The sequence below is a fragment of the Cetorhinus maximus genome, chromosome 19, assembly GCF_964194155.1.
Source record: "Cetorhinus maximus chromosome 19, sCetMax3.hap1.1, whole genome shotgun sequence".
NCBI classification, from domain to species: domain Eukaryota; kingdom Metazoa; phylum Chordata; class Chondrichthyes; order Lamniformes; family Cetorhinidae; genus Cetorhinus; species Cetorhinus maximus.
The window spans coordinates 89,720,304-89,738,666 of record NC_135897.1 but is presented as its reverse complement, the minus strand read 5'-3'; the positions used below and the strand labels follow the sequence as shown (position 1 = coordinate 89,738,666).

Sequence of the window (18,363 nt, the reverse complement as noted above, 5' to 3'; positions counted from 1 at the left end):
AATTATTCCAATTGCTATTTAAATAGCCTTAATAGGCCTTTGACAGTTCAGCGGGTGTGCAGCCGACTCTGATGCGCGCCTGCCGAACTGAAGATTGGAATGACGCGCGGTGACATCGGGACACACGCCCGACATCACCACGCGTCATTTTACGCATCGGCGAGCGGGGCCTACCTCTGCACGCCGACCAGAAGATTCAGGCCTACGACTGCTTCAGAATTGTTTGTATTGGTGTCTTGCATGTGATAAAGTTTCCCTGAATTATCCATTAATATGCTTGTGAATTTTGGGTTTATTGTGTACTGTTTGCTAATGTGTCTTGATGACAGTTTTTGAATTTACCATTGGAATGTGTGTGTAACATTGTTCTACGCACTATTTGTTCACACATTCAGGTGACATTACTCTGCATGCTTTTTGCGAGTTTTTGGTCCCTATTTCTTATTGGGTGCAGTTGTGTTTTATATTTTATCATGTGTTTGGGTGACGCAGTGCTAATGAGTTGGGCTAACACTGTGTGCTATAGCTTGTGACCTTTGACTGAAGTTTGCCGATTAACTTTAATGGAATTTCCCAATATGTGTGTACGTTAACAGTGTGCTTCACTCCTGAGAGTTCATGCTCAAGACATGGAGGGTCTCTTCACTGTAGCACACAAGAGACAACCAGGTATGTGTAAGAGTAATGTATTTGTTATGGCTGTGAAATCACTGCAAGTCATGAAACTGAATTGAATAAATCTAGCAACTAATGCACTGCCACCAAAAATAAATCACTATTAAAGGTCCGGATGCTTGGAATAATACAATTTGTTCACCAATTTCTTGCAGGGTAGGGGACCTGCCCACTGCACCCACACACTTCCCACTCTCACTTTGCATGGCCTACATGGGACCCTGGTTCACTGTAAGTGGGTGACTCTTAATGCTCTCTGAAGCAGCCTAGAATAGAGAGCCTACTGCTGCTTTCTCAAGGCAACTAGTGTTTGGGGAATATATGTGGCCTTGGTAGAATCACATGCAGCTCAAAAGCAAAATGAACAGAATCCTGAATCTTTTCGCGCATTCTAAAAATATTGCGCCAAGCTCTGTAGGATGAATTAACTTGTGCCAAGCAGAGTTTCAACAGTAACTTGTTCTTATCCAGCATTTACATTTTCCATCGCTGTCAATAGCGAACAGGGTTTGCATGGAACTGTTGTGAGGGCATCAGTTGTTCTGAGGCATTGTTGTACACCACAATAACTGGCTGAAAAAAAACAACAACATGAATCAGTAAGGGATGCGCGAGAAGACGGGCGACTATGCCGGAGTAAGACAGAGACTGAGTAATTAATGAATTAGGTTCATGTAAGTATGTTCTGGTAAGTCATTTTCAGGTTTTAACTATACATTAAGAATCAAGACCTGACATAGTACTAACCTTCAATTGTTAGGTTAACTTGTTAAGCGGAGAACTGCTTGGAGTGACAGTTATCTGTCAATCACCTGAAAACAGTTGGTTCAAGTGGTATTAATTACTGTAGTAGGAAGTTAGTAGATGTATTGGTGTTAATTTTTCAAAGTTCGCTAGATTCTGGAAAGGTTCTATCAGATGAGAAGTAGCAAATATAACCTATCTATGCAAGAAGGGAGGGCAGCAGAAAACAGGAAACTATAGGCCATTTAATTTGACGTCTGTCATGGGGAAGGTTAGAATCGATCATTGAGGAAGTTACAGCTGGGCACTTAGAGAAATTCAAGGTTCCTTGAAGGAGTAACATGTGCTGTGGATAATGGGCAGCCTGTAGACCTGCTGTGCTTGGATTTCCAGAAGGCATTTGATAAGGTGACACATCAAAGGTTATTGCAGAAAATAGAAGCTCATGGTGTAGGTGGTAACATATTAGCATGGATAGAAGATTGGCTGGCTGGCAGAAAACAGAGTATGCATAAATAGGTCTTTTTCTGATTGGCAGGATGTGATAGGTGGGGTCTGTGCTGAGGCCTCAACATTTTACAATTTATATCAATGACTTAGATGAGGGGAATGAGGGCTTGGTAGCTAAATTTGCAGATTACACAAAGATAGGTAGGAAAGTATGTTGTGAAAAGGACATAAAGAGGTTGCAGATGGATATAGATAGGTTGAGTGATTGGGCAAAAATCTGGCAGATGGAGTATAATGTAGGTAAATGTGAAGTTGTTCACTTAGGTAGGAAGAATAAAACAGCAGAGTGTTACTTAAATGGAGAACGGCTGCAGAATTCCAAAGTGCAGATGGATCTAAGTGTTCTAGTGCATGAATCACAAAAAGTTACTATGGAAGTACAGCAAGTAATTAAGAAGGCTAATGGAATGCTATCCTTTATTACAAGAGGAATTTCACATAAAAGTAAGGACGTTATGCTTCAGTTATACAGGGCATAGGTGGGACCACATCTTGAACATTGTGTGCAATTTTGGTCTCATTATTTAAGGAAGGATGTAAATGCGTTGGAGACAGTTTAGAGGAGGTTTACTATGATACCTGGAATGAGCGGGTTGTCTTATGAGGAAAGGTTAGACAGACTGGGCTTGTTTCCACTGGAGTTTAGAAGAGGGAGGGGTGACTTGATTGAAGTATATAAAATCCTGAACAATATTGACAAGGTGGACGTGGAAAGGATGTTTCCTCATGTGGGTGAGTCCAGAACAAGGGGGCACTGTTTTAAAATTAGGGGTCGCCCTTTTAGGACAGAGATGAGAAGAATTTTTTTCTCTCAGGTGATTGTGCGACTTTGGAACTCTCTGCCTCCGAAGGCGATGGAGACAGGGTCATTGAATATTTTTGAGGCAGAGGTAAATAGATTCTTGTTAGGTAAGGTAATCAAAGGTTATTGGAGGTAGATGGGAATGTGGAATTCAAAACGCAAACAGATCAGCCATGATCTTTTTGAATGGCGGAGAAGGCTCGAGGGGCCGAATGGCCTACTTTTGCTCCTATTTCATGTGTTCGTATAAATATTTAGAATTTTAAAGGTTTTAGTGCAGAATGAGCCAGTCTGTTCATCATAGTTCAGCCATCTCTCCGAAACCATTGGACCCCTTCCCCTTCTCCTTTCCCCATTTGGGCAATTATGTTTATGCTGGCTCTCTGCTTAAGCTATCAATATTTATTCGCCAACCAACATCACTAAAAAGCATTATCTGGTCACTATCACATTGGTGTTGGTGGGATCCTGTAGTCTGCAAATTGTTGCCGTGCTCCCTACATTGCAATAGTGATTACACTTCAAAAGCACTGGTTGGTTATAAAGTGTTTTGGGATGTCCTGAGGTTATGAAAGGTGCTATATAAAGGCAGGTCTCCCTTTAGCACCATTCTCCTGCCTTTATTCCTAAAGTAGTTACCCACATTCCATTTAAAATCTATCATGGGTTCTGCTTCCACCATTAACCCTAAGCTTTCACTTAATTTCTCTGGTGGGGTCTGCAATCTTTACCTTTTATTTAAGGAGCCACTGACCATTGGAAATTATTCCCCTAATTCGATTTATCAAAAAATCTCCTCTTAAATTTCCCTAATATATGACATTAAAGGGCTCACGGGTTCAAGGAGGTATATATCCCAGGAGACGTTAATGAAAATCAACCATCCATTTCATAGCAACACACACAGATGAACAAATGTAGTTAAAGTTTCACAGAAATATTAAAATAAACAGCTTACTAAATAGCAAAACAGGAGTGCAGAGGTCAGAAAACAAAATTTTCGTGGGAGTTCAGTGCAAAAACAATTGTTGATTTCCTTTTAAGATGAGACAGAACTTGCAATTCTATGTAGCCTTTCAAAACCTCAGGCATTCCAATGCACTTTATGGCCATTGAAGTAATTTTGAGCCATAGCCATTATTGTAATTTAGGAATCGTGGCAGACAATATGCGCTCAGCAAGGTTCCAGGAATAGCACTTGAACAGCAACTCTGTTTTAGTGATGTTGATTGAGGGATAAACATTCGCCAAGACACTGGGGAGAGCTCCCTCTTCAAAATCAATCCATGAGATCTTCATCCACATCAACCTGAATGTGACTGGGGCCTCGGTTTATTGTCTCATCTGAAAATACAGCGCCTCTAACAGTGCAGCACTCCCTCTCTATGGACACTGGGAGTCTCAGCCTAGAATTTGTGTTCAAATCCCTGGATTGGAGCTTTATCCCACAACTTTGTGGCTAAGAAGGCATAAGTAGCTCCCCACTGAGAACCAGCTAAAAACTAATAAGACTGCTGCTTGAAAACTGTGAATATGAAAGTGGTTTTAGGACCGAGCAGGATTAGAATAAGTGAAAAAAGACACAAAAAGGTAAGAAGCAAGAGAAGGACAAACCACTTCAGGTTTGATAGGCCAGGTCAAAAGTTTCCGTGGGGGTAACATTTTATGATTCAAGCCTTGGCTGGTATAACCTTGCTGTAGTTCACAGCATTTTCTTTTGGCTTAACATCTTGTGGAAATGTTGGGCTGAGGATGGACAATAGAAAATTGTGGGAAGTCGATTTTAATTGTTTCTGCCGGGTGATAGGTGGGCAGAAACATATTGGCTTCTTGAATTATGTCCTGCCTGACCTGCCGTTCCATTGACTTCTGTAGGGTGGGTTTTAACACAAGTGTTTTGACCTATCGTGCCCATCAGTTATCAATGATGCATGCATGGTTTTCTAAAATGGGAAAGAGAGTTAACATGCATGTGGATGTACATAGCGGCGATATTCATTACTTCGCTTACCACTGGTGTACCACAACAGACCATAGCATTACAGTTGAAGCTTGAAACTGAAATGGATATTGCTGCATTAAGCAGTGCCAGCAGTAGAAGTAAGGCCAAACATGCAATCGAACCCTGCAATGTGTTAAAGGCAGATAAATTAAATTAAACAGAAAATATTTTAAAATATTGCATATAAAAGGCTTAGTATCTATATACTGTAATTTAACACACGTCAATGTCAAGACAGGAAACTTTATGATTAATATTTTCTGGAAATGCAAGGCTGAAAGAATATATTATTGTAGCTGGGAAGCAGGAAATGGCACTGATGATGTTCATTGATAAGCAGCCTCTAATCTGGAAGTAAAAAGACATTTAATAACATGTGAGAAAACATGGAAGTAGGAAAAGTCCAATTGGCTCATCCAGCCTACTTCTACTCCAGTCTATTTGCAATCTACTCATATCATTGAATCTCTACAACCCATTCAATGTCACACTTAAGGAAAGATGTCAAGGGCCTGAATTTTACACTCTCCCAGTGGGTTTTTAGGCAATGGGGGAGTATGAAATTGCAGGGATGGGATTCCCTCCGGGTTCCTGCCTGCCCAGACCTTGCAGCGATTTTACACTGGATGGGAAGCACACCCATGCCCCAACTGAGGGCCGTAAGTGGCATATTGATGGCCACACAAAGGCTGGTTCCTGCCCAGCCTCAATTTTTAGGCTGCCAGGCGGATTGAAACTCCATGGGGGAAGCCTGAAAATAATCCAATTCAGATCTGGGACAGGCAAGTGGGAGGGTATGCGCCTCCATCAGAAGCCCCCTGGCGGCAGGATGCCTATTAGGCTCGTTAATGAGCCATGCACTTGACACCCATTATCTGAGTCCACTGGAATTGAATGGTGGCTCTAGGATCCAATGGGTCTCGTACTGGCTACCTGTGGTTCCTGAAGGCTGTCCAAAATATCCTGTTGTGTTTACCTGCGGTCTCGAAAGGTCTGGGGGGAGGGAGTTGGTTCCCTCGTTGACAGGCACTCAGTGCTCAATAAAAAGAAGCCGGCATCAGGAATGTTGGTTGGGGGTGTTGGTGGTGGTGGTGGTGGAGAGGAGGAGGGGGTGGGAGAAACGCTGAAAGCCACCCACTGCACTGGTCTCTAACCTACATGAACCCCACTCCAGCGACCTCACCCCACCCAAGACTCTATTCCACCCCACTCACCTGTCTCGAGGGATCCAGTGGCAATCCTTTAAGTAGGCCTCGGAGCATTATTTGCAGCAGCCACTATTCCCTGCGGTGCTGCTGGCAATAGAGAGCTCTAATTGGCCAGTTGCTCTTGGGGGCAGAATTTCCACCTTCTGGGATCCTTGATTGCTGGGAAGCCCAACACTGGCCAGTTAAGTGCTTGAATGCACTTAAATTGTCTTGGGGCTCCCCACAGAAGTGGCATGCAGCCCCCATCAGTTTTCCAACTGGTACCCCGACCCTCATCGCAGGAACTAAATTCCACCTAATAACCCTCCTCCCTTAGCAATGCAGGTAACGGTCAGTGTATTTCACTTTGGCATTTGCTGATTAAAATAAGACATAAGAACATAAGAAATAGGAGCAGGAGTAGACCATATGGCCACTCGAGCTTGCTATACTTTAATTCTCTGCACAATTTTAGTCATAGAACATAGAATAGTACAGCGTTGAAGTAGGCCATTCAGCCCATCGACTCTGTGTTGGCTTTTCAAAAATCATTCACATAAGACCCAATTTCAGGCTCTTTTCCCATTTCCCTCCAATTTTCTTTCTGAGTAATTATCCAATTCTATTTTGAAGGCTATGATTGAATCTGTATCCATAACCCTATCAGGAAGTGCATTCCAAATCCTGAACACTCATTGCATTAAAAATGTTTTCCTCATGTTGTCTCTGGTTTTTTTGCCAATCACCTTGAATCTGTGCCCTCAGGCTAGTGATCCTTCAGCCATTGGAAACAGTTTTATTTATTTATTCTAAAATTAACTTATTTATTTAATAATAAATCTGGAATTACTCTGTTAATGTACATCATGGAGTAATGGTGCACAAGTGCATTTACCAAAGTGATACCAGTTCTGACCTAACGTGTAAATTTTAGGACACTTTTAGATTTAAGAATTGTTATGTTGAGGAAAGACATTTGGGACCATTTAAATTTATTTACTCGGTGTTTAAGCTTTCCCAGCATGACATTGAATTATCTTTTAATTAACAGTTGTAATGTGGAGTTATATTTCTACAATCATGACAGAGGTAAAATATATGTGAGTTTGATTTCCCACGTGAAGCACCTTTGTGTAGATTAGTGCCCTTGAGAGGCCAGCAATGAAGATAATTTCAATATTAGGCATTTAAGGCAGAGGAAAGTTTAAGGTGTATTCCACTGCCATGTTTATATTCTACACGAATACAGATAGAAAGAGGGAAATTATACTGATAGTTTTGGTTACCTGACAGCTTCTGATCCAGAAATAAACAGATTACAGAACAAAAGAACATCCCAAAATGTGGAAGGAGAAAAAAGTCTTTCTGCCCATCAAGCCCAATCCTTCTCCAGATTATACATAATCCAATATATTTTTAAAAGAATAATTTACCTTTCAGGGGACCTAATGAAGTTTTGCAGATTTTGAAATGGTGGCGAAGATAAATACTCGAGATGGCAGGATTAAAAACCTCAAGAGTTAATTATGTGAATTTTTGGAGAGAGAAATAATTAAGGTAATGAGGCGATAAATTGATGTTGATGCATCAAAAGGGATTTGATTTATTGAAGCTAATGATTTCTTCCCAGACTCATATTGTTGTATGCTATCAAGTATTTAGCAAACCTGCACATCACTGATTTGTGAAATTGAATGGATTAGTTAGGAAATGCAACTTTGATTATTCCAATAAATACTTTTGCATTGACAGACATTGTAAGGAAAGTACAGTAATCAGTTTTCTGATGTCAGCGTAAAGTTAGTTTCAGATTAAGATCCTGGTGATTTGTCCCAATCAATTAAATTGACTTCAGCTTGTTCCTTAGCACTAGATGGCTTGAACTGCTAAAATCTGCTATAGAATGATTTTGGTTTTATTTTGATATATATTCTATTTATAATGTAGACCTGAATTATGTCAGATGTCAAAATTCTTTTTCTCTAACCCATGATTAGATAAGCAAGCATCAAGTGCCTTGCCAGTACATAACTGTTGTGATGCGATTGTACATGGTAAATAGTGGGAGGTGATTCTGAACTCTTCCACTGCTCACAGGCCTGTACACTTTCCAGAATGGCTAACTGCACTGTAATGCAGAATATGAATTCAAATTGATTCTTTAACTCTGTCCAGGTAAGACATGCAGTATTTTGGATCTTGCCACCCAAGTGTAAAACTGGTGTTGAGAATTGCCCGGTAGAAACCACCCAATTCTCATTTCCATTCACCCAGGTGGCAAAATATAAATCTCTCTGCCCTAAATCCAAATCCAGTGTGTGAATGATCACCTTGCTGGGGGTTCTGGATTAGAATGGACTATTCCTGCTTATTTTTCGTATGATCTTACGGAGACATCCTGGTCTTTATGAGACAATCCCATGTTAGTTGATGCAGTTATCTACAAGTGTTCATTCATAGATTAAAAACAGGTTGATCCCTATAGTACATTATTGCAGGACAGGGTCCTGCCACACCTAATGGTTTAACATAATGCATGATGGAATAGTTCACATATGATTTGAAGGAAAAAGGTTACATGCAGAATGGCTTGGTGTATTAAAATTAAAGAGGCTGAAATAGCACAGAACAATGAGCGTAAAGTGTAGTACAGATAATGAGCGTGGAATGAGCCAGCTGTTTAGAGGAACAGTAATGATAAACAAGAGTTCAGAATCACCTCATTTCAGACAGCTTCAAGTTAAAGTCAGTTATGCGACATTTTCGGATCAGGATGACTGATAGTTGTAGATAAAGAAACTGTGCAGGTAGATGTTTTTTAAGGTATTGTTATGCCACAAAATGCTTGTTTAACAGAACTGCAAGTTAGGAACAACTTTGACTAAATGACTTCATGGCCTCTGATGATGCTCCTTGGTATGAATTTGTAGACATAGTACTTGCTTTTATTGCTAATTAATAAAGTCTATGTCCAGTTAAGCTAACTTTAAGGTTTCAAGTCTTTATTCGCAGAGTGAGGATCACTCTAGGTAACAACTCACCTCAGCCATTTCTGTACATTTCCTTTGGGCATTTTTGGGGACTTTGCTCTGATTGATGAGTGCTTTAAGAGGTGGTGTAAGGGAAGTGCTGTTATAAACTTTAGCACATTGTTCTATTTGATGTGAACATAGGATGCAGTAGAGTGAGCTTTGCAGGTAGAATGCACAATACCTATTTAGTGAGTGACTCATCTTGATGTTGTGTACCTATATTGGATTTTTTTTTTCTTTCAACAGCATAAACTCTCTTGTTCAACTTAATCCTCATTAAGGTGAGGGACATAACTGCTGGGAAATAGGGGATTTGTATTTCAGGAGTGCAATTAGGCTCAGCACAGGCTAGATGTAGACTAAAGTTTTCTCTACACAGCCCTAAACACTTCTAGGACAGCATAAATTAAATATGATGGGCTGGATTTTAGGGGTGGGTGGGTATGTACTGCTTGCCCCCTAGAACAAAAGTCAGTTCCAAACCGACTGACTTTAAAAAGGCTGTTCCACAGTGATAACACACTGCAGATGGCCTTAACAAGTTTGAGGATTGGGCTTCTGTCCCTCAGTGGGAAGAAGTCCACCCTTGAGAGCTGCCAGCCAATCAGCACTCAGTAGTGGACACTGTTAGGACTGCAAGAAGGTCGGGGAGATTGAGGATGGACACCGGACCCAGGTAATTCCTGGTTTCTTTGGTGGGGAGGGATCAGGCACCCTAGACAGAGGCATGAGTGGGTAGGGAGGGTTTTGGAGGCCAGGCGGGAAGGCACAAAGATGTTTAACATCTGGCGGGGGGAGGGGGTGCCGCCGATGCACACAGTGCACCCCCTGAATGATGTGAGCCCCCCCCATTCCTTCCCGTCTTTACACCTAAGTTGTTAAAAAAATGGGCTTACCACTCTTGCTCACCTGCCACTGCCCAGCATATTATGGCAGTGGGATTGAGGATGTTAAGTGGGCAATAATTTGCCAGTTAAGATCCTCAATAGGCCTGAAGGCTGGCAGGATAGTACACATCCCCCCACCGCCCGCCCCCCCACCATTTTGGGGACCGGGTTGAGGGTGGTTGGGAAGGCAGTGGGCAAGCCACCCAACAGGTTTTAAGTGCCCATCCACCAAAAACACGCTTGGCAGGGTTGGTAAAATCCAGCCATTGTAATGGTTCCACTACACTGCCCCCAGGATAGGTACAGCAAGGCAGAATTTTTCCCTCATCGGGTGCATGCCCAGAAGCGAAATGCGCTGCCGCCTGTGATTGGCCCCTAACCATGATCTTAACTGGCTGGCCAATTAACGGCCAGCCAGTGTGAAACACACCCAGGGATAGGCTCAGCACTGCCATTAGGAGCGGGAAGAGGGCGGGTGCCAATGTCGCCATGGGTGCTGGTGAGTGCTACCACTGAGCTCCCTGAAGGAGACAGATGCCTCAGGGAGCTGCAGACCACCAAATAAATCACAAAAATGCTGCAAAAAATGTCCAGGCAGCACAATCAAGCACCTGAAGCCACACATCATAAAAAAAACATTCCCCAGATACTACTTTTTATTTTAAATCCTAACCGAGATTTCATCCCACCCTTGGGTGAGGTTCCATCAAAAATATAAAGCCCGCTTGGCCGATTGGCCCATCTGCCAACCATAAGGCTGAACGGGCCATGAAAAATCGCTGGCAATTGGGCCGTTAATTGCACGCTTAATTGTCAGTGGGCACTCTTTAGACTTACGTGTGCACCTGCCGAATGCGCGATGACATTGGCCCGCTTGCTCGACATCATCTCACTCAGTTTCACGCCTGTTCGGTTCGGGCATACACCCGCCTGCAGGGTGTAAAATTCTGGCCCGAGGGTTAGATACAGAATAAAACTCCCTCCATATTGTAACCAGCACAAGTCAGCATGGGTTACATACAGAGTAAAACTCCCTTGTTACTGTCCCATCAAAGACTCGCAGGGAAAATACAGCATGGGCTAGCTACAGAGTATCCTATTAAACTCAAGCACATACATGTTAAGTAAAGTACAATTTAGATGAATTATCTCATTTGCCATCAGAGGTGGAGGTACATCAGCTCACCTCTTCAAGCACTTAAGTGTCAACTTTGACGTATTTTAATTCAAGAACAAGAAGCGGCAAGATTCGATTATTACTCACTGCACTGTCTTATCCCTTTATTTTATTCTACAGTGTTCATTTTGTGCAAACTAAAATAACTGGGATTTAATGTGACAACAACTGGCAACAAGGTCTTGCTGGATTGTTATCTTGAGCTGAGATACTTATCGTAAGCCAACCATATCATAACTATTCTTTGAGCAAGTACTTACCATACCATGAGTTGGGTCCTTCTCAACAGCTACAGTAAGTGACCCTGCAATAATAAACTTAAAAAAAAATTTCACATCAGAGAGCCAATTTGGAAGAATTGAATAACAATTGAAATATGGGATTTTGTCTTTTCTAAATTCTATTCCCCTCAAGCTAGAGACTTACGTTAGACATTGGCTGCATTGGCATATACTCTATGCCTCCCTCTGGCTCCTTACTCAGAAAGCCATACTTCCTGGAAAGGGAGTGAAGGAATTTCAATGGACCGATCGGATGGGGAGCATCACAGCTGAGACTGACACTTATTTGTTTGTTTTGTATCTTCACACACTCAATGAGGAATAGGGTGGAAGTTTTGGAGGGATTAGGAGACTGGTCATCAACCTGTTAGAGACTGACCCTGAGGTACTTGAATATTTTCCCAGCTGGAGTCAATGAATGATGAACTGAAGGACAACATCCCAGTAGGAGTACTGAAGACTTGTACTCCACAACTAGCCAAGCTGTTCCAATACAGCTACAACACAGGCAATATCCCAGCAATGTAGAAAACTGCCCTTGTATTTCCTGTCTACAAAAAGCAGAACAAATCCAATTGAGCCAATTACCACCCCATCAGTCTACTCTCAATCATCAGCAACGTGATTGAAGGTGGCGTTGACTGTGCTATCAAATGATGCTTACTCAACAACAACCTGCTCATCCATGCTCAATTTGGGTTCTGCCAGAGTCACTCAGCTCCAGATCTCATTCCAGTCTTGGTCCAAACATGGACAAAAGAGCCAAATTCCAAAGGTGAGGTGAAACTGACTGCCCTTGATATCAAGACCGCATTCAACTGAGTCTAGCATCAAGGAGCCAGAGCAAAATTGAAGTCAGTAGAAATCAGGGGAAAACTCCCCACAGGTTGGAGTCATACCTAACACAATGGAAAATGGTTGTGGTTGTTGAAGACAAATCTTCTCAGCCTCAGGACACTGCTGCAGGATTTCCTTAGGACAGCGTCCTAGGTCCAGCCATCTTCAGCTGCTTCATCAATGATCTTCTCTCCAACACAATGGTCAGAAGTTCACTGATAGTTGTATAGTGCTCATTACCATTCACAATTCCTCAGATACTGATGCAGTCTGTGCCCTCCGCTATCAGACCTAGATAATATTCAGGCTTGGGCTTATAAGTGGTAGGAAACATTCACACCTACAACTGCCAGGCAATGAGCATCACCAACAAGAAAGAATCTAATCGTCCCTTGACATTCAACAGCATTATCATTATTACAAACATCTAGTTCATGGTTCATGTTAATATTTTAGAGGTAGTGTTTAGTTCTTTAGATTGTTGTTGTGAAGGCAAAGTAACTAAAATGCAGGGCTTTAGAGACTGCCAGAATACCTAAAAGAAAATGGCAGTTCAGATGATACTCATGTTTGTTTATTAGAATCAGAATTGAAGAGATGAACCCATGAAACAGACTTAGCTGGAGAACCAGAGACATGGTGTCTACACCACTTGCAAAGAAATGTAGTCCTGAAAGATGTTTTGTTTGGGAGTTAGAGCTAAATTACTTATTCTTTCATGGGATGCGGGCATCGCTGGCAAGGCCAACATTTGTTGCCCATCCCTAATTGCCCTTGAACTGAATGGTTTGCTAGGCCATTTCAGAGGGCAGTTAAGTGTCAACCACATTGCTGTGGGTCTGGAGTCACCTGTAAGCCAGACCAGCTAAGGATGGCAGATTTCCTTCCCTATTGGGCATTATTGAACCAGATGGGTTTTTACAATAATCGGTGAGAGTTTCATGGTCACCATCACTGAGACTAGCTTTCAATTCCAGCTTTTATTCATTAATTTAAATTCCACCAGTTGCCATGGTGGAATTTGAGTCCATCCCTCCAGAGGATTAGCATGGGCCAATAGGATTACTAGTACAGTGACATTACTACTACGTCACCATCTTCCTGTCAGTTAGTTTAATTGCATTCAGTGAACCTTGAAAGGCTACATCATCATGGAAAAGTGGAGAAGTTGAGAAGGCTCTGTGCTTTCAATTTATCTGTGCATTTGCTTTGAAAGGTGATTAGTTGTAGGTTGCACTTCCTGTGGTTTGTAGCTCACACAAAAGCCCTCGGAGCTATTTGGTGCAGTTAAGGCTCAGGAGAAGTGTTGGGGAGCCAAGAAAGAGATGGAAGTTTGCTGGGGTGGGGGGTGGGGGGGGGTGTGTGTGCAAGGTAGCATGTAGCAGTGGCCCACAGGAGTATTCCTGGAGGCATGAGCTGCTTCTCCTACTCAAGACTGCAAAAGAAAATGTAATGACCTTTTTGATGGCTCCCATTTTATAACCCGCACCCGCAAAAGGAAAACCTGAGAGGGGCTGGCTGTTCAAGGAAGCCCAATTTGGCAAAAGGCTTCAAAAGCAGGGGCTAAGTCCTATTATTAACATATGCAAGGAGTGCAGAGTCAGTATTAAAGACTGACTGCACATGGCATTCTTTGTGGAACGTTGCCAATGCACGATAGCTACAGATGTACCGACTGAATGGAAGACAGACGTAGACAAACCTGCAATTTTACATTCATCTATTGATCAATAGTACTTACTGGAACTCTAGTCCAAAAAGGTGTCCCGAAACTTAGTTCACGGATGAAATACTGATTTGAATCAACACTGATTTTTACTATTCCAATGAGTACCACAATTATACCTGTCACAATCCCCGATATCTGAAAGAGCCAGAAAATTGTGTTTAAATTATTTTTTAAAAGTACATGGCATTGGTTTCAACTTGCTATCAGGATGTAAGATTGGTGTTTTAGATCGCCCTCCTGTGAAAGTGTCTGATAGAAAAGTGTCTGATTTTCATTTCAAATGATTTCCACTCTGTGCAGTTATCCAAAGAATCATAACTTGGAATTCCTGAATTTGAAATGGTAATTTTCAGGATTTATTGTAGAAAATGCAAAACAGAACAGAAGGGAGTAATACATGGAAACTTCTTTCCTTTATAATTAGGGCACAGCCTCAGAGTAAAGGGAAGACCTTTTAGAACAGTGATGAGGAGAAACTTCTTTAGCCAGAGAGTGGTGAATCTATGGAATTCATTGCCACAGAAGGTTGTGGAGGCCAGGTCATTGAGTGTATTTAAGACCGAGATAGATAGGTTCTTGATTGGTAAGGGGATCAAAGGTTACAGGGAGAAGGCGGGAGAATGGGGTTGAGAAACTTATCAGCCATGATTGAATGGCGGAGCAGACTCGATGGGCCGAATGGCCTAATTTCTGCTCCTATGTCTTATGGTCTTATGGCCCACTCAACATAGAGTGCACACCTCCTGGAAGCACACTGGGAGGGCAGCAGGGTTTAATACAGCTTGCTAGACAATTTGAGAGAGCAGTTAAAAGTCAACCACATTACTGTGGGTCTGGAGTCATATATAGGCCAGTCAGGTAAGAATGGGAGATTTCCTTCCCTAAAGGACATTAGTAAACCAGGTGGGTCTTTGTGACAATTCAGTAAATTTATGATAATCATTACTGATTCCAGATATATTTAATTGGATTTTAATTCCCCAATGACCATGGTGGGATTTCAACTCTGCTTCCAGGTCATTAGTCCACCCTCCAGGTTACTAGTCTTGTGACATAATCATCATGCTACTGTGCAGTTATGACAAAAGCAAAGCCATGCAAGCCAGAGCAATGCCATGTTATATTGCTACATTACATCTTCGTGTTTTTCCTGAACCGTATTTTGTTAAAATATAAATAATATTTCCCACTTTGGAAGGTGCACTTACACCCAGGGCCTTGAGTTTTCCTTTGAGCATCTCCTGTACACCAGCATTATTTTGAGTGAGCGTCGTAACCATGGTTTGGTTCACAGGTCTGTTTACTTCGGGGCAGCTGGGTAGCAGCTGTTGTGGTGGGAGTTGATTTTGTGCATAGACATTTCGTTCATTCTTCGAAAAGTAAGCCATTTTCACCACAGTTGTCTGAAAGTTAAAGTAGAGTCTGTGAATCTTTTTTGACTTGTAACCCAATTTTCTATTATGTATCTCAACTTGCATTCATTAACTATGCACAATAAGGTATGCGCAATTCCGAATAAAACCCAGATAAACGGAAAATGTTTTTATTTGTTTTGGAACAATCAGGTCCAGGAAATTCTTCAGTTGGTTTCAGGACTGCAGAAGTGCTGGACAGTTATGAGGTATGGGTATCCAGAGAACATAAACTGACACCACGCTTTTTCCAGTATGAGCATGTTAGAACATGAAAGTGATTGCCAGTGGAATTGCGGTGGAACAGAAAACTTCAGTCGGATTTCAAAAAGGCCTGGATGAATTCAGGCTGGAAAGGGGCATTCAGATTAAGGTGACCAGATTTTCAAAAGCCAAAATCAGGACACATTGAAAAACAAAAACAGAAAATGCTGGAAAAACTCAGCACGTCTAACAGCGTCCGTGGAGAGAAAAACAGAGTGAACGTTTCGAGTCGGTATGACTCTTCCTCAGAGCTCAATCATCTTAATTGGCATAGACAGTTATGCATTGATCAAAAGTGTGAAACGCTTATTACCAAACTGGCAGAATTGTTCCTGTTTGCACTACTCCTTCCTGATTTTAGGTATTATAATTTTAAGGTGCAGGTGACCAGTGGGCACCGCGGGGAATGCAGTGCATTATCAGCCCCCAAAACGACATTCTCATTTAATTATGTAAGGTTATTTTAATTTTCTTTTCATTACACTGCCCTTTAAAGGGCTATCAATTGGTTTAATTGGCATTTATTAATTGATTAATGTTTTTTGTTTTCAATAGTACTCAAAGGATTGTATATAGGGGACAGCTAGGACACTGGGAGAGAGAGGGATGTTGAGACTGAACAAAGTCAACAAACTCTCGATACAGAAAGGCTCTTGTGCCTTGGTCTCAACTTCACCAACCAGCTTGGATCCTGCTAACACTGGCAACAGAGAATGGTTGGCTTGAAGGTGAAGGTTGGAAACCAAGATATCTTTTCAGACAGAAGGCTGTAATTGGAGTTACTTTGGAGAAGAATGGTTGAAACCGAGAGTAAAGTATCGGGGTGTGATTTCCCACCGTTCTGTGAAGCTGAACTTTTCCCTCTTACACATAATAGACATGGAAACTAGATTCAGTCTCTCAACAATAGAATATAGTAAAGACAAAAAGGTAATTGTGGACAAGATAATGGAAAAATGGATAGGAACCGGTCTGGAAGCACCAGCTAAATTCCTAACTAACTAACAACAGGGTGGGGGGAGGGGGGGGATTGGGGCAGGGGGTGGCGGAGGTGAGAGGAATTTGCCAATGATAAATTTAAAAGTATGTGTGAAAATATGAAAACCATAGTAATGAACACAGCAGTGGAAAGCCCCCTTAGTAAAGGGACTTGTGAAAGAAATCATGCAGTAATCGATGAGATTCATCATAAAACCTTAGCCTGACGAACCAAGCTGTAAAACTGACATCTGTCCAGGCGTGGGCAGTCCATGCGAAGAATTCACTTCAAATGGTTGGAGGCCACAGTCCCTATCAATTAGTTTATGGGGGAAATCCAAAAATACCTTCGGTATGTGGGATCATCTCCTGGCCTTGAAAGGGACCAAGGTTAGTTCAAATTTTTTCTGAGCACTTGAATGCCTTGCACACAAGGAGAAAGGCATTTATCAAAGCTGAGGTTTCAGACAGAAAATTCAGCGAGTCTTCCGGCACCTCATAAGGCCATCAGAGATACATTTTAATCAGGGGGTATGGTATATTACAAAAGAGAAAGGCAGAAAGAGTGGATTGCCTGGGCAAGATTATTGGCAGCGATTGAAAATCAGTAATTTTACAACATGGCAATCAAATTGTTAGGGTACATTCCTTGAGGCTATTTGGCTCTGATTATACATTTGCAGAGTCTGAACAGGGCGAAGAAAGTGAAGAGACACCATGCACTTCACATAAGCATAGGTTAGACAATTATGAGGAGCAGATTATGGCAGATAAAGGGCTGACTGAATATTGACAATATGATACTGAAGTGTGGTAGAAGGCTATTTATCCCAAAGGACAACTACCCAAAGTTGGCACTGGCGTAACATATATGCCAGTAGGAGCCAGTGAATGCAGGAATGCCATCCTTATAGGGAGAGTAGGAAAAACCACTGGCAAATGCAAGCATTGGCTGATGAATATGCAAGATGAGGGACAGAAGGAAAGACCCATGAATTGGCAAAACAAGGGAAAGATGTGTAAGGCCAGAAAAAGCAGTGTGAGTTCTGAAAGCGGACTGGGTGGTGATCATGGCCCAAGAAAAAGATGATGGACTTGCAAAAGGGACTCTGATCATAGGAGACAGAGATTGTGTAGCAGCAGTCCAGAAAAACATATGAGGGCGAGTAGAGGTTGTAGTTTGACAAGAGCAACGATCATGGAACAGGCTAAGAATGCCGCTCAAAGTAGAAGCTCTTATGATTGAGAAGTTTTAGTAGTTACTAACAAATTAGATAAGTTGATAAAGGATGCCAATTAAAAAAACGAGTTGGAAAGTTGGAAAGAATTTGGTACATACACTGGAATACCAGATAGGGAACAGCCAGCCTTATCACACAGGTAGATATGCACAGAAAAGGTACTTCCTAATAACACATATAAGGTTAAAGCTAGACTAGTGGCTTGGGGATTCAAAGAGAGGTTTGGTGATCAAGATATCAAAGTGGACTCCCCCAATGCAGAAAAAGTGAGCTTGAAGATTTTCTTAGCTCTTTTAGCAACATATTCATGGGAATGTAAATTTATTGTTGTAAAAGCTGCACTTTTACAGGGTGAGAAATTTCAAAGGGAAGTGTCTTTTGAAACAATCTAAAGAAGCTGGTGATATAGAGGGAAACTGTGGAAATTAAACAAGTGTGTTTACGGGTTGAATGATGCATCAAGGGTGTGGTATTCCTCAATTAGGTCTATCCTGCTGAAAATGGGTTGTATTCAGCTAGAGGTAGACCCAGCAATGTTCCATTGGTATCACAAGGAGAAACTAGCAGGCATCTTTATGATGCATGTTGACAATTTCCTGTGTGGA

At 41.8% G+C, this 18,363-nt stretch overlaps 1 protein-coding gene across 1 annotated transcript; it reads right to left on the bottom strand.

Annotated features, from left to right (window-relative positions):
- Positions 1-1,167: 1,167 nt before the first annotated feature.
- On the bottom strand, positions 1,168-15,251 carry LOC144694105 (membrane-spanning 4-domains subfamily A member 4A-like). Its single transcript, XM_078564462.1, has 6 exons — positions 15,072-15,251; positions 13,876-13,998; positions 11,277-11,333; positions 4,956-5,081; positions 4,743-4,856; positions 1,168-1,248 (listed from the first exon to the last, which is right to left on the bottom strand). Exons 1-6 carry the CDS (start codon positions 15,249-15,251, stop codon positions 1,168-1,170), a joined length of 681 nt encoding a protein of 226 aa, XP_078420588.1.
- Positions 15,252-18,363: the final 3,112 nt, after the last annotated feature.